Source organism: Lithobates pipiens, unplaced genomic scaffold (genome assembly GCF_037356315.1).
Source record: "Lithobates pipiens isolate NorthernLeopardFrog02 unplaced genomic scaffold, aLitPip1_a1.2 Scaffold_23, whole genome shotgun sequence".
Taxonomy (NCBI): Eukaryota; Metazoa; Chordata; class Amphibia; order Anura; family Ranidae; genus Lithobates; species Lithobates pipiens.
In genome coordinates this window covers 187,471,697-187,495,118 of record NW_027507785.1, presented here as the reverse complement: position 1 = coordinate 187,495,118, position 23,422 = coordinate 187,471,697, and the positions used below count along the sequence as shown (strand labels likewise).

At 42.6% G+C, this 23,422-nt stretch overlaps 1 protein-coding gene and 1 pseudogene across 2 annotated transcripts in view; both read left to right on the top strand.

The window, feature by feature from the left end:
• Positions 1-23,422, top strand: part of KCNT2 (potassium sodium-activated channel subfamily T member 2) — a 1,477,061-nt gene that overhangs the window by 354,228 nt on the left and 1,099,411 nt on the right. For both annotated transcript variants that reach the window (XM_077452683.1, XM_077452682.1), the window contains exons 6-7: positions 758-832; positions 20,589-20,672. In XM_077452683.1, the coding sequence (XP_077308809.1) occupies positions 758-832; positions 20,589-20,672 (159 nt within the window). The remainder of the gene's footprint in view (positions 1-757; positions 833-20,588; positions 20,673-23,422) is intronic.
• On the top strand, positions 2,287-2,853 carry LOC143928072 (ubiquitin-ribosomal protein eS31 fusion protein pseudogene; annotated as a pseudogene).

Genomic DNA, 23,422 nt, shown 5'->3' with positions numbered 1-23,422 from the left:
GGGGGTGTTTGGCCCCAAAAAAACATTTTTTTCAGCTATAAATCTATTTTAGTATTAAAACCTGGACACTTGGATGTTGGTTTGGTGCTTACTTCTGACTGTTTGTAGTTAGAATGCACTGGATAGCATTGTCAAACTCTGAAGCCTATTGTACTGTAAATTCATATTTAACCACAATGCAAAACAACTGTAGCAGGATAGTAGGTATTTCTGTGACTTCAGTTGTGCTTCACACAACTAGAGTAAGCACTAAATACTAAATAACAATCTTGTGCAACGGGACAGCTATTATAAGCTTTAGCTGTGCTTAACTTAATATTAAAGGAAATCCATCATAAGAAACATTTTTCTGATCATTATTAGTATTTGTTTAATTTCATTTTTATTATTATTATTATTGAAAATAATTGTCACATAGAGGGGAGGACTGCTAAAAAAAGAACCTCTTGGTTTTCAAATATGCTAGATACTCCACTAGTTATAAGAGCATTGAAGCTACTTGGAAATATCTTGGCACTAACATTCTATGGTGGAATGCTTTCACTACTAAAAAATGTAGTACTGAATTCATCACCTTAAATTTAAATGATTTGATGAAATGTAATTTTTACATAACAGGTTTTACTCATAAGCAACATAGACATAGCTCTACTCATCTAATATATGTACAGTAAATATGTACTACTTCTAGAATCCTTATACTTGTTGCATGTTCATGATATGTTATTGATATATATATATTTTTTTTTTTCTAAAGGGAAACATATGGGAACAAATTTTGCGAATACCTTTCATATTAGAAATTATTAACACTGTACCCTTCATCATTACGGTAAGTAGAAGTTAGACTGAATTCTGTAGAAGTATAATATATCTGTAGGATGTGATTTTTTTTTTGTCTCATAAACACAAATGCCAAGAATAATTCCTGTATTGTTTAAAATATGTGTGAAATGTAATCTTATATGCATTTCTTATGAAGCCATTAGTGGCCATTGTGTTATTTTAAGACAATACCACACTATGACCACTAGATTGAGCTGGAAATAATAAGAAATCATAGGACATATGTAGAAAACATTTCTCATATAACATTACATATATTATTTGTGTAGCACCCTCTTAGGTAGGTGCTAGGAAAGTTGGATAAGTGTTTTGCGTATGTTTTTGATAAGTAAATTAAGTTTCCACACTGTAGGTAGTGAGATTATAATTCTGGAGAATGTAAAAGCATAGTTTTGCTCCCTGAACCCAGTGAGCTGTGATTGTTTAGTTAGGCCTGATCTGTGTGCTCTGCTGCTGCCAGTCTGCTGGATTACTCCCTCTGTATCAAGGTAAATTGAGAAGTTTCTGGAAGATAGGTGTGGAGCTATGCAGACAGCAGCATAAATATTGATACAGCCCCAGCCTATCCTAGAGTGGCAGGTTCTGAAATCATGCTGGGATATGGTATTTATTCTGAGAGCACACAGAGCTAGATGAGGGAGGAATGCTGAGATCCAGGTGATTGGAAGAAACTGACTGAGGGGAGCTGTCTGCCATAGATCTGTCTGGTATCACTGGTGGTCATCGCTTGGAAGATTGGAAGGAGACTCCATCTGTCCTTAGGCCTTGTGAGTAGAAATGTTGCAAGATCTTTGGGACCTTGTGCTTTAGCTACCCCTCTGAAGCCTTATTATAGTCAGCTGTGGGTCTATTACAGAGGACTAAGGATGAGCCAAACACCCCCCAGTTCCGTTCGCACCAGAACCTGCGAACAGACCTAAACTTTGTGTGAACTTTAGAACCCTATTAAAGTCTATAGGACTTAAACATTCAAAAGCTAAAGTGCTAATTTTAAAGGCTAATATGCACGTTACTGTCCTAAAAAGTGTTTGGGGACCTGGGTCCTGCCCCATGGGACATGTATCAATGCAAATAAAAGTTTCAAAAACGGCAGTTTTTTCGACAGCAGTGATTTTAATAATGATTAAAGTGAAACAATAAAAGTGTAATATTCCTTTAAATTTCGTACCTGGGGGGTATCTATAGTATGCATGTGAAGGGGCACATGTTTCCTGTGCTTAGAACTGTCCCTGCACAAAGTGTAATTTCTGCAGGAAAAAAAGTATTTTAAAATCACTCGCGGCTATAATGAATTGTCGGCTCCTATAATACAGAGAACACTCATTGAAAGTCATTGATAAAAAAAAAGCGTGAGGTTCCCCCGAATTCAATTACCAGGCCCTTTAGGTCTGGTATGGATATTAAGGGGAACCCCGCGTCAAATTTAAAAAAAAATTGCCTCTCTCCAGGATCCGCCATTAGCAGGAGGTGGGTCCGCCCTCACCATGCAGATCTTCGTGAAGACGCTGACGGGGAAGACCATCACCCTCGAGGTCGAGCCCTCTGATACTATTGAAAATGTCAAGGCCAAGATTCAGGACAAGGAAGGTATTCCTCCTGATCAGCAGAGGTTGATCTTCGCTGGCAAGCAGCTTGAAGATGGCCGCACACTCTCAGATTATAACATTCAGAAGGAGTCCACACTTCACCTGGTGCTGAGGCTCCATGGTGGTGCTAAGAAGAGGAAGAAGAAGTCTTACACCACCCCCAAGAAGAACAAGCATAAGAGGAAGAAGGTCAAGCTTGCTGTGCTCAAGTACTACAAGGTTGATGAAAATGGCAAAATCCACCGCCTGAGGCCTGAATGTCCATCTGATGAGTGCGGTGCTGGAGTCTTCATGGCCAGTCACTTTGACAGGCACTACTGTGGAAAGTGTTGTCTGACTTATTGCTTCAACAAGCCTGAAGACAAGTAAAATGTACATGTGTTAATAAAACCAGTTGACAGACAAAAAATAAAAATAAAAATTGACGTGGGGTTCCCCCTAAATATCCATACCAGACCCTTCAGGTCTGGTATGGATATTAAGGGGAACCCCACATCAATTTTTTTTTTAAAAATTGACGTGAGGGTCCCCCTAAAAATCCATACCAGACCCCATATCCAAGCACGCAACCTGGCAGGCCGCAGGAAAAGAGGGGGAGACGAGAGAGCCCCCCTCCTGAACCGTACCAGGCCACATGTCCTCAACATTGGGAGGATGCTTTGGGGTCCCCCCCAAAGCACCATGTCCCAATGTTGATGAGGACAAGGGCCTCATCCCCACAACCCTGGCCGGTGGTTGTGGGGGTCTGCGGGCAGGGGGCTTATCAGAATCTGGAAGCCCCCTTTAACAAGGGGACCCCCAGATCCCACCCCTCCTGTTTGAAATGGTAAGGGGGTACCTACCATTTCACAAAGAAAGTATAAAAAATTGTTAAATAAGACAAACACACTTTTGAAAATTCCTTTATTAAAAATAAAAAAAAAGATTCCAGCGGTGGTAATCCACTCTTGCTATCCAGCGACGGATGATCATCTCTCCGGGGTCCAGCGATGGCTGATCTGATCCAGCGACGGGTGATCTCTCAGTCCAGCGCAGTCCATCATGGCTGAGTGGCAAGGGGAATCAGGGGGAGAATACAGGAATGGGAACATGTTACATGTTCCACCCTAAAAATGGGTGGAACATGTAACGTTCCCAAAGGTGAACATATTCTTTAAATGTGCATGTATATGCGCTCTTAACGGACACAGTCGATCACAAATGTAAATAAAGACCAGTAACTCATTGTTACTGGCAGGTTGGATAAATATTAGATTTTTTTTTTTTTTATCAGATTGTTTTGATTTAAATCAGATTTTTTTGATTCTCAACAAATTTATTTTGATAACATGCTTAGTTTTCTATTTAGGATACATTAATAATTGAGTTTATTCAGCATGAAATGGAGCTTAGTTATGTAGCATGAGGCTGTATATTTAGCAATATTTGCATTTTTGGTAAACCCACTCAATGAATCCAAGCACTGCAAGCTGAGATTTACACTGCATTGATGCATTCACACAATTTCACAGTAACCATGAGATAAAACAAAGTTCAGGAATATTTCTTTATCCCATTGTTTTGTACACTACAAACTGTAGGATTGAATCGGTTCTGATATCGCTGTTTACTAACCTGACAGCCTATTATTCTAAATAGGAAACCTTCATATTGTTTGCAAATATTAAAGATTCTAATTACCAGCAAGAATAAGTCCTTACAAGCACCTGTTAGCGGGCATCCACTCACCTGCTGTCGCCACGTCTCTCACCTTGTTGTTACATAGTTACATAGTAGGTGAGGTTGAAAAAAGACACAAATCCATCAAGTCCAACCTATGTGTGATTATATGTCAGTATTACATTGTATGTTCCTGTATGTTGTAGTCGTTCAGGTGCTTATCTTATCGTTTTTTGAAACTATTGATGCCCCCCGCTGAGACTACCGCCTGTGGAAAGGAATTCCACATCCTTGCTGCTCTTACCATAAAGAACTCTCTACATAGTTTAAGGTTAATCCTCTTTTCTTATCATTTTAATGAGTGGCCACGTGTCTTGTTAAACTCCCTTCTGCGAAAGAGGTATTAATAAATTTAAATCATATCCCCTCTCAAGCGTCTCTTCTCCAGTTGTTGTGTCACTGTCGCCTCACCAGCCGTCCCAATAAAGTGAATGGGACTGTTGGTGAGTCAACAGCAGGTCAGAGGAGGAGCTGCTGCAGGACAGAGATGATAGTTGCTCTTTAACCACTTGGGATACGCGCTATTGCCAAATGACGGCATTAGCGCGGACCTACTTTTCCGGGACTACGACTATTGACGTTGTCCCGTGCACGAACGGCCTGCGCGCCCCCTGAGGGGCGCTCGCGGCGCGCTCTGTGATCGGCGAGTCCATGAGACTCGCCTGATCACCGATCCGTGCAAGGGGTCGATCCCGACCCCTTATCACGTGATCAGCTGTCAGCCAATGACAGCTGATCAGGTGATAGAACGGAGCCGGTAATCGGCTAGTATTCCTCCTCGCGCTGACAGCGCGAGGAGAAAAAAAAAAAGCCGGCGGCCGTGATCGGGACATCAGTCCCGATCACGGCCAGCAATTCAAGCGACCATCTGCCTCCTGCCAGTGCCCACCTGCCCCCTGCAGTGCCATCCTGAATAAAAGTAAGTGCCCCCCGTCAGTGCCACCCAGCAGTGCCCATAGTGCCACCCAGCAGTGCCCAGTGCCACCCAGCAGTGACCACAGTGCCACCCAGCAGTGCCACCCACAGTGCCACTCACAGTGCCCACAATCTGCCTCAAAGGTGCTTCACCCCAGTGCCGCCCATCAGTGCCCAGCAGTGCCGCCCATCCGTGCCCAGCAGTGCCGCCCATCAGTGCCCAGCAGTGCCACCTATCAGAGCCACCTATCAGTGCCACCTATCAGTGCCCATCAGTGCCACCTATCAGTGCCCATCAGTCCCATCTATCAGTGGTACCTATCAGTGCCCATCCGTGCCACCCATCCGTGCCGCCCATCCGTGCCATCTTATCTGTGCCCATCTTTGCCCATCAGTGCCACCTTATCTGTGCCCATCGGTGCCGCCTTATCTGTGCCTATTAGTGCCGCCTTAACTATGCCTATCAGTGCCCACCAGTGCAGCCTATCAGTGCCCACCAATGCAGCCCATCAGTGCCCACCAATGCAGCCTATCAGTGCCGCCTAATCAGCGCACTTCAATGAAGGAGAAAAATGACCCGTTTGCAAAATTTTAGAACAAACTATTAAAACATGATTTATTTATTTAATTATTTATTGCATCTTTTTTTGTTTGTTTAGCAAAAAATAAAACTCCCAGCTGTAACTAAATACCACCAAAAGAAAGCTCTATTTGTGGGAAAAAAAATGATAAAAATTTCATTTGGGTACAGTGTTGTATGCCCGCGCAATTGTCATTCAAAGTGCATCAGCGCTGAAAGCTGAAAATTGGTCTGGGACTGAGGGGGGTTTAAGTGCCCAGTAAGCAAGTGGTTAAAAACTATGATTTAAATCAAGCCTTTTTACTAGTGATTTACATCAAATCCACTCTGGTTACTGGCTTCTTCTTCACACACACAGATCCTGAAAAAGGAGAAGCCAGGAACAATGAGCTACAGATTTAACCTGATCAGTACTAGGAACAACACCTGATTTCCTGATAGCCCTGCCAAAACGATGTACCTGTCACACATCACCCATCAGTGCTACCATCAGCAGTGTACCTGTCACACAGCAGTCATCAGTGTCACCATCAGTAGTGTACCTCTCACACATCACCCATCAGTGCTACCATCAGCAGTGTACCTGTCACACAGCAGTCATCAGTGTCACCATCAGCAGTGTACCTCTCACACATCACCCATCAGTGCTACCATCAGCAGTGTACCTGTCACACAGCAGTCATCAGTGTCACCATCAGCAGTGTACCTGTCACACAACAGTCATCAGTGTCACCATCAGCAGTGTACCTGTCACACATCACCCATCAGTGCTACCATGAGCAGTGTACCTGTCACACAGCAGTCATCAGTGCCACCATCAGCAGTGTACCTGTCACACAGCAGTCATCAGTGTCACCATCAGCAGTGTACCTGTCACACAGCAGTCATCAGTGTCACCATCAGCAGTGTACCTGTCACACAACAGTCATCAGTGTCACCATCAGCAGTGTACATGTCACACAGCAGTCATCAGTACCATCATCAGCAGTGTACTTGTCACACAGCCACCATCAGCAGTGTACCCACCACACAACTGTCATCAGCAGTGTCCCAACATCACCAGAGCCAACCATGTCCAAGACATGTTACATAGTGAGGAGACATTTCAAATCCTCAGTATGATGGATGAGAACAGTGGGGAGCTCTCACCATCTGATTCCGATTTGGAGTACGCTCCTGCGGAAAGTTGTGGATCAGTGACCAAATCAGAGGTGGAAAGGGTCCCTCCGAAAAGGATAAGGAGCTCTGAAGACCAGGCAACCACCAGCATCGCCGTACATCTCACTGGTAAATTGGCAAACACCAACAGTGCTAAACCTCTCCGAGACTCACAAACCCATTATGGCTGCCCTCCAACTCAGGATCAGCAAGTATCCTCCCTTTCACCACACAGCCGGGTGTTCAGGCCAACACTAAAACCTGTTCAATTGATAATTTGCTTATTTTTCACTGACAATTTATTTCAGTTGATTATGAACCAGACCAATCTTTGTCCAGCAATATATTGCAAATAACCTCAATTTATCTTATTTCTGTCCATTTGAATGGAGACGTTTCACAATGGACAAATTCAAATGATTTTTGGGCCACACAATTGACATGGGGCTTACAAAGAAAAAAATAATTAAGTCTGGAAGCTTAAGGGTGGAGCCAGCATTCTCTGCTAGCAGTGCGAGAGTCGAGCAAGATGGGTTGCATGACCTGCAGTAGCGAAGACTGGTGTATACTGGTGTCCGGTTGGAGCATCATTTGAGATTCGCCTGCGGCGAGATTGAGGGGACCGAGTGACTGTGCCTACTGTGTCCTGCCTGCAGAATACCAACACCGGTGGTCGGTGCCTGGATCCGGTGCGGGCACTCTTACAAATCACTTCTCTGGCTAATATTCAGTGGGCTGGAGCCACGGAACTACAGCATGGACCTGGAAGGCCGGTGATGGCCTGGAATAATTTCTTCAAGATCTGGTAGATTCTGAGCATGATGACTCCCCTGCAAAGAACAGCAACATCGGAGTAAAAGGATGGAGATCTGCCATGGTCTGCAGCCCGGTCGGGGACCTGGTAACTGTGGGTACTATCCAGCAGGAACTAGACACTGTCCATAATGTGCTCTGCTGACCCCACTTGGAAGGAACCAGTGCAGCAGGGAGATGTGCCCTCAGGTGAGCCAGTGGGGGAAGGTAGTGACAGGGCTGTGGACTGGGGGTCGCCCAGACTGCAGGCCCTTGGATGATAAGTTAGCAGAGTGGTCATCACACAGTAGCTCGGAGGAGGAATGGGAGTGGGGATACTCCCAGGAAAAGGTCCAGCACGAGGTTTTAATAGTGCCAGATCCAGCTGAAGGGACCAGGGAAGCCGCAAATACCACAGTCAGCATCAGACAAAAATTCTTTGATAGACCCTCCACCATTCAGACCAGAACAGCTGAATTCAAACTGTAGGTCAAGAGGTTCCCCAACGCTTGTGCCCTGCCAGGAAAAGGGAATCCAAGAGAACTGCCCAGGTTTTCCAGGTTCCAGAGGGAAGTTCAGTGCAAATCAGCTCCGGAATGGGGTCTGGATTACTTCTATGTCCCTCCTGATATCATTGACGTCATTGAGAACTTGGGTAGAAACCCAGCAAGAGTGGGAGGATGATCTGGTGTGGGAGTATATGCAAATTGCATATTGTGAGGACACTTGGGCCCAGTTTCAGAACATTCGCCAGGAATGGAGGCTGGGAAGGGCAATCTACAAGGACAAAGTGGCGATTGTGAAAGTAGGACAGCCTGCTAGGAGCCCCACAGTCACTGCCAGGAAAGCTGATGGCAGCATGAGAAGATTGCCAAACCCTGATTTGTATCTGTGAAGGACTGCTGGAATATGCAGCCTACAGGTGAACATCTGTACATGGACAGCTGGGAGATTGCTGCCTGTATCTTGCTTTTTTGTTCTTTTCGGACTAGGCCAGCCTGCCACCCTGCCACCCTGACCTATGTCAGCTGGATGAACACTTTCCACTGATGAGCTTGAGTAAGGCCTATATCTGATACAAGCCTTTGAAAAGAGCCTGCTGACCAAGGTAGGGGCCCTTCCCACTAGGGATTCTAAAGGAAAAACTTTGCTTTGACATTTTTTTTTTCTAATAAAGATGTTTTTAAATCTGCCCTCCTAATAAAACACCAATATGTGCCCTGGACAAATCTACTCACTGCGATAACCGAGTAGCCAAGTATGCAATATAAATGCAAATTAAAATAGCAGCTGCTTAGATATGATACATAAATGTAAGTGCAATATATAAAAAAGGCTCTAATAAAAAGTCCTTAAAAATATTGCAGCAGCGCTTCCTGTTTGATCTAATTGACCAGACAAGCTTTCATATATAGTCCATACATGAGTATACAAAAGAGATGGAGGAGGTCTATGATAGTTTTTGCCATGTTCTTGGAAAGAGAAACTTCCACCATATACATCACCGTGTGCAGGAAATTTCCCCTATGGGGATGCACTCACCAAAAATACAGCAAAACCGTGCCTTTATTGATAAATAAGCCTCTCTGCCGTTCCAGCACACATCTCCACCAGGTGTCAGTCACGCTATCAGGGGCTCCAGTAAACCATGTGAGAGGAATAAAATACCCACATAGTGTAATACTGCTACAAAGTTGTATTAATAATCAACACCCCTACATACAAGTTAAGCGTACCAAATCAAATTTAAAATGAAGCAAAGAAATAAACTGCACTGTGCCTGTGGATTATCCCGGTCACCGGAAACCATAGGAGAACATCCGCTGTGTACAGCAGTGGTGTGCTTCCTAGTTGCTCGGCCTGTGGAACGCACACGACACTTCCGGTAGACCATGTCCTGACGTGTTTCGTTACTTCCTGACTTTGTCTGAGGGCCCTTAACTTGTATGTAGGTTATCTGGTCAATTAAATCAAACAGGAAGCGCTGCTGCACTATTTTTAAGGACTTTTTTAATATATTGCACTTACATTTATGTTTATTTTTCTGCCAGCAGGACCATAACCCCCTGGTAAGTGAAAATATGTGCCTTGCTGTTTATCTTTCTGTCAGTGGGATCGTAACCACGACAGACAGAATATGTGAATAGTTAGATAACTTAGTGATAGGGTGGCAATCCTTCGTATTTTCTCTGTTTTGCAGGTGTCATTGTGAGAGGCCACTCACCCTGCTCTTCGACAGACAACAATTTTTCAGCAGGCAAAGAGGGCTTTCCTCAAGGGGAAGGGGCTCCAGCCTTATTCTTGCCTTACATACTGTGAAGAGTAAGCTGCAGAAACCTGTAGCTAGGATGTAAATACTGCGAATATGCATTGTATATATTTGCCTTGAAGAGATTGTGTATATTTTTGATACTGTAACTCATTTGTGAATAGCCCTATCCAAGTTGTCTCCCTTTACCCCTACCAAACTGTATTTTTACTTTTTCAAATTCCCAGTCATGGGGACAGTCTAAACCAGGGATATGCAATTAGCAGACCTCCAGCTGTTGCAAAACTAGTCCCATCATGCCTCTGGGTGTTATGCTGTGTGTGGCTGTCGGAGTCTTGATATGCCTCATGGGACTTGTAGTTCTGCAACAGCTGGAGGTCCGCTAATTGCATATCCCTGGTCTAAACATTAGGGGGGAGTGCAGCACCCTCTAGTGTGCTAGAATTAGTTAGTTAGTGTAGGTAAATTGTCAGGCTTGGCTGGCAGCTAAGCCTGTGTTGTTTTGTTTTATCTGGGTCGGGTGAGTGACTCAGGGAGGGCTGGATGACTCACAGGCAGCACCTCTGAGACCCCCCCTACTTCTAGGAACTTATAGAAGATTCTAGAATAATGGGAGTGGATGAGAGGAGGAGCTGCCTGGAATATTCATGAGGGCCCTGACCAATCTCCACCAGATGGGTTGGCAAGGGGCAAGCCCCCTCAAAAATACTTAGGGTCAGCTCAGCTGGGGGTAGTAGAGTTTGGCAGAAGCTGGAGATGGAGTGTAAGAGTGTCAGTGGCCCTTGTAGGTACCCTCTAGTCTTGGGGGGGTGACCTCAGGCCTGGGCTCGGGTGCGGAAAGGACCTTCTTTATGAAACACAGCAGTGTCCTGACCAAAGGCACAGGAGCAAAGTGGAGGACAGCAGGAGAACACTGCCAGGCAAGTCTGGGGGGGGGGGGGGGGAGAGAAGAAAGCCAGGTGGGCTGGTGAGCGTTATTCAGAGGACTGAGAGGCATGCCTGAAAGGACTGAGGAGATCAGCCTGGGATTAATGCAGAGTCAGTTTGGGAGGACTGTGGAGTCTTAGCCAGGAGGGCTAGAGAAAGGTGCAGCTGCAGTCAGATGGGCTTGCAGTGCCTATAGAGGTGGTGACTGGAATCAGTAGCCACAGGAGGACAGCTGGGCACTAGGACCTATATGCCCCTTAATTTCAGTGTTTCTACATGTGAACACGATTTTTAGCTCTACAAAGTTGAGCTTCCAGCTGTCGTGAATAATTTACTAGGAAACTAATCATTTTAAGGGCACATTCGCTTAGGAATTGTCTTTTTTTGTATTGCTAAAGGAGTTGTTTTAAAGCTTCCTAAAATATTCAAGCTGCCTCTGAGTTGCTTTGAGTTACTCTGGTATTTACCAGCCCATTGTTTCCCGCAGTGTAAAAAGTCTAAAATAAGTACTTTTTATATGTTTAAAACAGCACCTTTTCCCAAACTGTCGTGTGCATTATCAAAGCAAGTCTGATGCTTTTGGAAAGCTATCCCATCAAGTCTTTTTTTTTACTCACTAGTTTAATTACACAGCCTGTGTTACCCCCTGACAGTTTAAAATGAATTCTGTGTTGGCAACTATCACTCTAACTCAATAGAACCAAAAAAAATGTAAAAAACTTTCATTTGTCCAGAATCAAGATATTTTTGTCTGCAGTGAGCTGAAATTATGTATTGATGTGACTGAAGTCACAGATAAATTGCTCTAGTACTCTTTAAATTGATACTCCTTGTACCTAGCACATAAATGACAAAATGGCACATTACCGTACAATAGTGAAAAGCTTAATGTTTGTTCCAGGTTATGCTATTTTACACTATGGGTTTTTACAGCAGTTTTGCGTCAATGAATATAACATATGTTAAACCTATATTATATTGTATTATATATATATATATATATATATATATATATATATATACATATATATACATATATATATACACACACACACACACACACACACACACACACACACACACACACACACGCACACACACATACCACACACACACACACACAGTGTACACACATCACTCAGCACTTAGAAGCAGGCTCACTTCAGAGAGACACAGGAATCTACATAAAATGTACAGAACCAGAAATCATCTTGTGACCCTTGCATTCTTCCCTTTGTTCTGAGCCATCTGTTGTATCAGAGACTGGTCTGTAATCAATTGTAACTGTCTGACTAAAAGGTAATAACTCAATGACTCCTACCTTAGAACCAGACTCTCCTTTTTCACTATAAAATAGTTATTCTCTGCAGAACTTCGTTTCCAGATGAGGTATGCTACTAGATGTTTCTGCCTATTAATTTCCTGGGATAAGACTGCTCCCAGGCCAACATCAGAGACATCTGTACAAACAAAGATGCTTAACCACTTGCTTACTGGGCACTTAAACCCCCCTCATGCCCAGACCAATTTTCAGATTTCAGCGCTGATGCATTTTGAATGACAATTGCGCGGGCATACAACACCGTACCCAAATGAAATTTTTATCATTTTTTTCCCACAAATAGAGCTTTCTTTTGGTGGTATTTAATTACAGCTGGGAGTTTTATTTTTTGCTAAACAAACAAAAAAAGATGCAAAAATAAAATAAAAAATCATGTTTAATAGTTTGTTATAAAATTTTGAAAACAGGTAATTTTTCTCCTTCATTGAAGTGCGCTGATGAGGCGGCACTGATAGGCTGCGATGGTGGGCACTGATAGGCTGCACTGGTGGGCCCAGATAGGCTGCACTGATAGGCATAGTTAAGGCGGCACTAATAGGCACAGATAAGGCGGCACTGATGGGCAAAGATGGGCACAGATAAGATGGCACGTATGGGTGGCACGGATGGGTGGAACTAAGGGGCACTGATAGGTACCACTGATAGATGGGACTGATGGGCACTGATAGGTGGCACTGATAGGTGGCTCATTGGCTGACAGCTGATCACGTGATAAGGGGTCGGGATTGACCCCTTGCTCAGATCAGTGATCAGACGAGTCTCATAGACTCGCCGATCACAGAGCGTGCCGCGCGCGCCCCTCAGGGGGGCGCAGGCCGCTCGTGCGCGGGACGACATCAATAGACGTAGTCGCGGCAAAGGAGGTCCACGCTGTAGCCGTCATTCGGCTATAGCGCGGGTCTCAAGTGGTTAATTAAAGTTGGGGGTGATTAAAACTGGTTCTTTACACAGTATATTACCCTCAGCTCTCTCTGCTTCTTCATTGTGTTTTAGCATGATGGATTACCTTTCTTTTTTTACACTGGTTTATGTCAACTTTAATGGCTTAAAACTTGTTCATTAGAAGCTGTATGCCCCCTGACCAATGCTGTAGCCTAAATACCAGGCTTCCTCTTCCAGACCTATTGGATTTTTTTTCAGGTTTGCTGTTAACCCACCCTTTTGAATGAAATCAAAAATTGTCAGGACCTTCTGTAGGTGGGAATTCTAGTTGGGACTACAATTGATGACATTTCCAGTTCCAGGACCTATGAAGCAGCAGCAGTAGCACAGCACTCTCACAGTCCTGACATCTGTCATCTAAATATGCAGTGCACTGCACCAGTACCCCACAGCTGGTATGGACCGATTCCTGGTGAAAATGAGAACCCAGTTGCACACTTTCTTGGGCCTTTCCTGGTCCACAAAGGCTGCAAGATCTCAAAAAATGGGAGGGGTAATATGAAAAAATTGCAGAGACTGTGGCAGCAGAGACTGGAAAATGTAAAGGAGGACCTCTACTCACAGGCCTATGCTATTTAGAAGGTAAAGCAGAATATCTCTTTTTGGAGGATGCTTTTTTTTTACAAACACAGGGATTTATTACTGAGCTAGATAAAAGCTCTAAACTCCTCCAAGATAAAGTGTATGATTTGGAAAATCCCTCCAGGAACAGCCATTTGAGGATAATTGGATTACCTGGGACATATACGCTCCAAGCCTTGTATTAATCTACATATCGCCTACTTCAAAATATTTCCTTGGAGTTGTGGAGACCACGAATGCAGATATCATGTCAGCAGAAATTTCCGCTGCTTTCTCAGACCTATCTGGGTATAAAGATTTAATTGGTTTACAAGAGGTTTTCATGATTCTGAGGAAAGGCACATTGAAATCCTTTTGGGATGGGAAGCTTATCTCCCCATTAAAAAGGAAGCACACAAAAGGGTACTCTTGAACTGAGACAGAGCAACTGATGTCTTTGTTCCATTACACAGAATGGTAAGGAAAATCCCAGCTTACTAACCCCTTAGGAATCTTGAATGTAAACACTTTACTCAATGTATATTATATTTATTGGATACTATGATTTCTGTTCTTTTTTACACTCTCCGCTTTCCTTTAGACTCCTACTTACATTTATCTAAGATTTAAGGCAATTTATTTTAGTGTTTGGTCTTGCCATGTCTCCATTATTTTGCATCTACCAGGCATGGTTTCATCTCTTGGAAAGGTTTAATGTAAATATGATTGTTGTACCTTTTTCTGTATTTGTCAGAAACTGAGTTTCTGTATTTGCAAGAAATTTTGAAAATCTTTAATAAAATATGGTAAAAAAGACAACATCATACAGATATGTAAAAACATGCTTTTTGGGGCTTGGAATGTAGACCATTATTCTTTAGAATAATGCTAAGGCCCCATATAAGCCACAAGGGAGGACCAGCCAATTTGGTGTCACAAAATAAGTAGTTTATTTTACCCTGTCTGTTAAAGGAACCTGCAAAGGCCCTTTAGTAAGATCCAGGGTGGTAATGTACTTAGCAAGAGTTTGACATATCAAGTTTAAATGTTTCAGTTAGTGTTTGAAGAAATTAGGGTTGCCATCTAGCTTAGGGATGAGCACTTAGGACTTGGACACTTAATTTTAGTTTCCTCTATAAAGCAAAGGCTAACAATTTTTGTTCCTTTTTCAAAATTGCTTTTCTTTAAAATTCGTGTACCAGATAAAGTTTTAACTTTACTTTGACGTGAGGCTAAGTCAAAATGTAGTGATCAATTACATTACTTGGTTAGGTAATTCAGAAAATACTTCTTAATTTTTTTTCAAGAAGTCTGTCATCTCCTGAATGTGATTAGCAGGCAGTTAGTATCCAGGTAGGTAGTTAAAAATCACTGATTTTATCTCTGATCTCACAGGGCCTTGTTACGTTGCCAGAAATTTTTGACCTCTATTGTGGAAATCAAAATTAGGACTCTGTCTCCCAGGTTAAGGGCGCTGATTTTAGCAGTGCACCTAGTGTGCTTTCTGCATATGATCCAGAACTATGGCAAAGAAAGTCACGATCCTATCCTGCATTTCAGCAATGTGTCAGATTTACAATTTTGTGCGACCTCTTCCTCCCTTGTGTCTTGGGCTATATCCAGGAGAAACAGAAGCTCCTGGTCGTTAACATGTTTAATAACCATTTTTTTTTAATTTGTAGGGTTCTTTTGAACCATTCTATTGGCCTATTGGTTTGGGGGTGATAAATAGAGGTGTGTATGTGAGTCATTTTCAACAAATGACATGGCTGTTTGGTTAATTTTGGCATTAAAAGGATCTCTTGATCTGTGAAAATGTCCTTAGAAATACATACTGTATATGGAAAACACGTGGAATAGCTTTTTCACTATAATTTTAAAGGATTTATTTCTGAGAGGACTTGCTTCTGGATACAGGATGGCATAGTCAAGGACATCCAATAAGTCCTGGTGCCCCCGGCAGACTTTGGCAGTGACCAAGAAATTCTTTCAAAGGGTAACTTAATTAAGGACAAGAGCACCAGAGGACTTTCGAAATGTAGTTGGCATACATTTATTTGACAATCAATGCAATATTTGCAATACTCCTCAGTTAATTTTGAGAAAGTTCATGGGACAATACACATGAGGGAATCATACCAGAAATATTATCTGGCAATACTGCACACTAGGACCAGCGTGTTTTAACTGGCAAACTATAAGTGTGTTATATATTATATGAATTTTAAATAAAGTGATGGTATGTGTGTGTGTATTAACACACTGTAAATACATAAATTAGCCTGTAGGTTGAGTTCACATTATTGTGCTGTGCTAAATTATAAGCCAAAACTTTAATACCGGTTTAGGAAGTGTGAAGCACAACAGTTTTTTATTGATTGTACTGTATATATGGACACATACTATATATCTGTTTAAGTGTGTATTGTGGTGCAATTGTTGAATTTGCACCAATACTTTGATTTTTCAAGTATAATATATTGGAGAGATACATGAAGGGTTCTTAAAGGGACCATGTACTGTATTTATTTTATGGTTTATAGCATATTGCGCTCCAGGAGTTGATTGCACTTTTTATGTATTTGACTTGTATGGAAAGGGACATGAGATCCTAATAAGAGTGATTTGTGTATTTTAGGGACGTAACACTATTTTTTGTATCAAAATACGTCTGAGCTGTATTGTAAATAGCAGAGCAGAAAAAATGCTTCCAAAATCCCCCTTTCCTTTTTTTTTCTTTTTTGCAGAATGCCATCCATCACATTTCTTTCACAGCCCACTGGGTCAGTTTACTGGAAACTGGGAAGAATGCCCAATGGAGCAAACTGATGGTGCTGTTTGTTCATCTTGGTGATGGTGGCAGCTCAGTCTCATCTATTCGCTCCTCCTCATTGGAGGACACAGCAGTTTCAGGTGTCACTAGAAGCACAGGAACACAGATTTCACTGGAGGGAAAGGAGTGCAAGGGTCACTGGAAGCACAGGAGTGTAGGGTTCACTGTTAGTATGGGAAACACATGAGGCATTGGCAGAAACTGGAGTCATAGGGCTCAGCTTAGGCATAGCAACAAGTTGCTCAAATACCAAGCCAAGCATAGCTTTTCCATTTGAAACCAGCACCAGTCAACTGAGATGTCTCCTGATTGGCTTCAGCACTGACACTGTTGGTTTGCAGAACAGATGAGTTTTACATTACCACCACACTTCCCATAAACCGATTGTAATCATTTATGCACGCAGACTTTTGGGCTGGACTGTCCCCTCTGTGGATTTCCACTGAGGTGTCATATTGGATGGAGGATCATAGGACATACAGTGCCTTGAAAAAAGTATTCATACCCCTTGACATTTTCCACATTTTGTCATGTTACAACCAAAACCTTATTGTATTTTATTGATATTTTATGTGATAAACCAACACAAAGTGGCAGATATTTGTGAAGTGGAAGAAAATGATAAATTATATTTTGCAAATATATATCTGAAACATGTGGCTTGCATTTTTATTCAGCCCCCCTTTACTCTGATACCCCTAACTAAAATCTAGTGGAACCAATTGCCTACAGAATTCACCTAATTAGTAAATAAATTCCACCTGTGTGTAATTTATTCTCAGTCTAATTACAGCTGTTCTGTGAAGCCCTCAGAACCTTAGTGAACAAACAGCATCATGAAGGCCAAGGCACACACCAGACAGTTCAGGGATAAAGTTGTGGGGACGTTTAAAGCAGGCTTAGGTTATAAAAAATATCTCTAGCTTTGAACATCTCACGGAGCACTGTTCAATCCATCATCTGAAAATGGAAAGAGTATTGCACACCTGCATACCTACCAAGACATGACTGTCCACTTAAACTGTCATGCCAGGAAAAGAGAGCATTTATCAGAGAAGCAGCCAAGAGGCCCATGGTAAATTTGGAGGAGCTGCAGAGATCCACAGCTTAGGTGGGAGAATCTGTCCACAGGATAACTATTAGTAATGCACTCCACAAATTTGGCCTTTATAGAAGAGTGGCAAGAAGAAAGCCATTGTTGAAAGAAAGCCATAATAAGTCCCATTGGCAGTTCGCAAGAAGCCATGTGGGGGACACAGCAAACATGTGGAAGAAGGTGCTCTGGTCAGATGAGACCAAAATTACATTTTTTGGCCTAAAAGCAAATTAGCGGAAAACCGACACTGCACATCACCCTAAAACACCCCACCCCTACCGTGAAACATGGTGGTGGCAGCATCATGTTGTGAGAATGCTTTTCTTCAGCAAGGACAAGGAAGCTGATGGGAAGATGGATGGAGTCAAATACAGGTCAATCTTAGAAGAAAACCTGTTAGAGTCTGTAAAAGACTTGGGGCAGAGGTTCACCTTCCAGCATGACCCTAAACAGAGCTACATTGGGATGGTTTGGATTAAAGCATATTCATGTGTTAGAATGGCCCAATCAAAGTCCAGACCTAAATCCAATCAAGAGCCTGTGCCAAGACTTAAAAATAGCTGTTCACAGACGCTCTCCATCCAATCCGACAGAGCTTGAGCAATTTTGCAAAGAAAAATGGGCAAAAATGTTACTCTTTAGATGAGCAAAGCTATAAGAGACATCCATCAAAAGACTTGCAGCCGTAATTGCAGTCAAAGATGGTTCTACAAAGTATGAAAATGCACGCCACACTTTTCACATATTTATATGTAAAAAAAATTGAAAACCATTTATCATTTTCCTTCTACTTCACAATTATGTGCCACTTTGTGTTGGTCTATCACATAAAATCTCAATAAAAAACATTTACATTTTTGGTTGTAACATGACAAAATATGGAAAATTTCAAGGGATATGAATACTTTTTCAAGGCACTTTATCTCAGTATGCAAGGCACTGTATACATCTTGGTTATCCCTCCACTTCAGGGACAATACTCAAACTCACTGACTCCCCCCTTTGTACCCTTGTAGTCACCAATCATTCTGATTTGTTTGTACTGTACCACAGGCTAACGTTTTCTGGAGGTAAAGGTGGCAGAAAAGGGGCAGGTTTGTGTAAAAGTTGTCCAGGTGGAGGTGGTACCCCTTTTGGAATAGTGGAAATGCACGGTCCCACAAAATGTTTTCACTGCTTTCAATATAAGTTGGGCATTCAGTGGGATAAAGCTGACTATCTTTCCCTTCATACACACGGAAACCATATGTATACCATGTGGCCCTTAAATAGGGTTTGTTTAGATTCACCCCATATCTGGCCCTTTTACTTGGGATGTTCTGTTTTATTCCCAGCCTGATATATATAATGTATGTAAGTATTATTATTTTTTTGGACATGGCAGGCTCTGGTGACACTGGGACAGGTATGGATGCAATCTGGGACACAGCAGATGGCTGCCCTGGTGTGACAGTTAGATCAAGGCACTGATGATGGCTGCTCTGGTGTGATAGGTAGACTGCCTAATCAGGGCACCGATGACAGCTGCACTGGTGTGACAGATACACTGACTGAAAAGGGCATGGATGATGCATTAATGGCTGTGCCTAATCAGGGCACCGATAACACCTGCACTGGTGTGGCTGATCAGGGCCCTAATAATGGCTGCACTATTGTAACAAGTACACTTGCTACAATCAGAGCACTGATGATGGCTGCTCTGTTGTGACAGGCACTAAAAGATGGCTCTGTGTAAGTCTTATGCCCTGTACACACGGTCGGAAATTCCAACGGAAAAGGACCGAACGGATTATATTGACGGAAAAAAATTTGAGAGCAGGATCTAAAATTTTCCGGCAAAAAAATCTGATTGGACTTTTTCTGATCATTTGTAGAGAATTCCGATCTGACAAAGTGCCATGCATGCTCAGATCAAATTACGAGATCAAAGCTATTGGCTACTAGCCTTTATGTAGTCCCGTGGTATGCAACGAACGTCACCACGTTCTGAACGATCGGATTTTGTGACAACTTTGTCCGACCATGTGTGTGCAACGCAAATTTCGGACAAAATCCGTCTGAAAAAATCCAACGAATTTTGTGGTTGGAATGTCCGACCGTGTGTACAAGGCATAATAGTGTGTGTTCACAGTAAATCACAGTGGAAATGGCACAACTTACACATTTAGTACTGATCTCTCTCCTTCCTCTCACACACAGTCTGTGTGAGGAAGGTGAACTGGTAACAGCAAGTACTGGCATTTGTACACATTTTGTGATTGGCTGTGAATGGACACAGAGATCAGCTGGTAAAGAGAAGCTGTGATTGGCTCTTTACCCCAATCTGTGATGAGCTGTGTACAAGGGACACAGCTCATCACAGATCATGCTGCTACACGCTCCCGAGGAGATGCACAAGTGGCAGGAGTGTTAGGCCATCATAGGACATCAACTTGAGATAAGGAAGCTTTATTATTATAATAGGCTAGGCAGAGGTGGTTAAACCAAAGTTCAAAATGTTTGCCCTTGCTTTGAACAACCAAAAACCAAAATACTGGACATGCTGAGAGGCTTGTGATGAGGTTGTACAAATGTTTCTCTATTACAGAAAATATACAATTTGCACATTTTAAGGAACTGGAGCAAAGAATAGGTTTTAGAACACAATGGATAGGACCATATGCAGGTATCAATGTGACCTGTGGAATTAATATTCTAAAGACATACAGTAACTGGTAGCTGACTATCAATGCTAACTTCAGCTTAGTATAACAAAGCCATAGGAGAGGAATACTTGAATCCTCTATGACAATGCAGCAGATAATAGATTAACCACAGTAATTATGTGCTGTAATAGCTTATGTACAGTGTTAAAATGCATAGAGCTTTTGTGTCAGGATGGATTGACTTTATATTCCAGCGCATATTTTTGGGATTAAGATTGGACAATAAAGTAATATGTTGCGCGAAAAACGTATATTGATTCATTTATACACAATATTTGTATTTACAATGTTAAATGTTATTTATTGCTCCCTTTTAGATATTCTGGCCTCCTCTAAGAAATTTATTTGTGCCTGTTTTTCTAAACTGCTGGCTGGCAAAACATGCTTTGGAGAACATGATTGTAAGTATATACAGTAATTTGAATTAAACACAAAACATTCAGACCTATCATCCAAAAAGAAGATCCTTTAAGATACATTGAAATATTAAAGGCCCCAGTGCACCCAATGCAGCTTAAAGAGGTTGTAAAGGTTTGTTTATTTAAATAAAAATAGCAAATATGTTATACAGTACTTACCTGCTCTGTGCAAGGGTTTTGCACAGAGCAGCCCTGATCCTCCTCTTATGGTGCCTCCTCTTCATGCTGGCTCGCTCCTGAGTCCCTTTGCTGCATCCATTGGCACAGACAGAGGGATTTGGCCAAGCTCCCCGGCTCCCATATAACTGGATTGATTGACAGCAGTAGGAGCCAATGGCTTCTGCTGCCATCAATCTGTCCAATGAGGAGAGAGACAGCGTCTGGAGCCACTAGCATTGTGCACATCGCTGGATCGGATTGGGCTCAGGTAAGAGAAAGGGGGGAGACTGGAGGCAGCTGCAGCAAAGAAGGTTTTTCCCTGTAATGCATAGAATGCATTACAGAGAAAAACCTTGACACTTTAAAATCACTTTAAAATGGACCTGTGAAGATAGAATGATGGTCGCTGTTATTGCTTACATTTTTTTTTACAATGCAGGCATTAGAGATACCGTCACTCTCATGGCTTTACTCAATGCCATGCATCAAAAATGCAGGATGACTTCATATTTTTTATTTTTTTTTATATATTCGACAAGAGTTATAATAACCTTTTGGCTTTTTGAGATATATATATATATATATATATATATATATATATATATATATATATATATATATATATATATATATATATATATATAGGTGGCGGCTAATTGGTGGGGGGATACAGGGAGTAAAAATATCTACTGAATGGGGACCTGAATTGTGATAAAAAAAATGTACTAAAAGTTCTCACCCTTCCCCACAAATACCATTTCACTAATGTATATGCCTCCGGTGTAAAGTTTTTTGCTTGCTTCTTGTCTTAATGACCTCACAAAAAGTTAGGTAAAGTCTACTTAATGGCTACAGAAAGAGCAATAAACACAAATTTTGGCTGACTTGTGTTAGGACTTCACTGGCTGTATTGTTGCTCTTAAAGTGGATGTAAAGGAATTTTTTTTAAATAACAAACATGTCTATACTTATCTACTTTGTGTGTGAGTTCCCCCACCGGTGCTCCTGGCTCCTCCTCTCTTGCTGGTGTCCCCAATAGGAAAGCAATTCCCATGGGGCACTCATACAGGCTTGCTCCTAAGCCCTGCTTCTGCATCCATTGATAAACAGCAGGACTCAGCTCTGCCCCCCACTCTTTCTTCATTGGAGTTGATTGACAGGAGTGGGAGCCAATGGCTATTGCTGCTATCGATCTGCCCAGGGAGAAGGGACAAATCCAGATGAGCCTCAGCTCTCATGCACAGTGATGAATCGCAAAGGGGTTCAGGTAAGTATAAGGAGGGGTGAGTCTGTGACACAGACGGTTTTTTACCTTAAATGTATAGAATATATTAAGGTGAAAATCACTGAGGCTTTAGAACCAATTGTCTCCATGTTTATACAAAAAAAATCACTTGCTCCAGTTTTATTTAAATGTATGTAGCTTGTTGGTGTGTAAAATATGACATTTAGGCTGGGTTCACACTCACACTGCAGGAGAGAGCCGGGCATAATCTCTTTCCACCCACCCCAACGGTCTTCCGCCGTCACAGCACGGGCCTTTTCAATGTCGGAGGTGCGGCGGGGAGCAGTGAGATGACATCAGCTCTCACTGCCCGCCCCGCATCATGGCACTCCCGCCCTCACTCAGAACTAAATAAACCAGTGCTGCCAGCCTTCCACCAATGCAGCGACAATGCACATTTGGTGGCACTGGCTGGCATGGCAAGTGACAATCAAATAGTGGTAGGCAATCATCCACATCTGTGTCAGGCGACGTGGCAAGTAACAATCCACATCAGGTGGCAGGTGACGGTGAAAAGTGACAATCCATATCTGGTGGCAGGTTACGGGGCAAGTGATAATCCACATCTGGTGGCAAGTGATATAGCAAGTGACAATCCACATCTGGTGGTAGGTGACAATCTGCAAATGGTGGCAGATGACGTGGCAAGTGACAATCCACATTGGGTGGCAGGCGATGGTGGCAAGTGACAGTCCACATCTGGTGCCAGGTGATAGTGTCAAGTGACAATCCACATCAGGTGGCAGGTGACAGTGGCAAGTGACAAACTGCATCAGGTCGATAGGAGGCAAATGTTAAAGTATTTTATGCAATTTACGTTGCGTACACAAGACCGGACTTTCCGGCAGACTAGGTCCGACAGAATCAGTCCGCCAGACAATCCATTTGTGTGTGCGCTAATCCGATCATTTTTTGTTAAAAAAAATCCGACGGACCTAGAAATAGAACATGTTTAAAATCTGTCCGATGGAGAGTGTGGGCAAGTCCGTTCATTCGCAAGGTCCGTCGGAACTCCACCAAAAGTCCGTCGGGAAGACCGTTGGACCTAGTCTGCTGGAAAGTCCAGTCGCGTGTATGCGGCATTAGGCAAAAAAAGCAAGAAATTGTCAAACAAATGGCTTGGGGGAAGGATGAGGGGTGGCTGGATATACCAAAGCAAAACATTATTATTACAAACTGCTTTTCGAGGGAGGAGGTGACTTAAAGCGGTAGTAAACCCGCTAATGTTTTTTTTTTTTTTTACCACCTGCAAAGCAAAAGGCATAATGAGCTAGTATGCACCGCATAC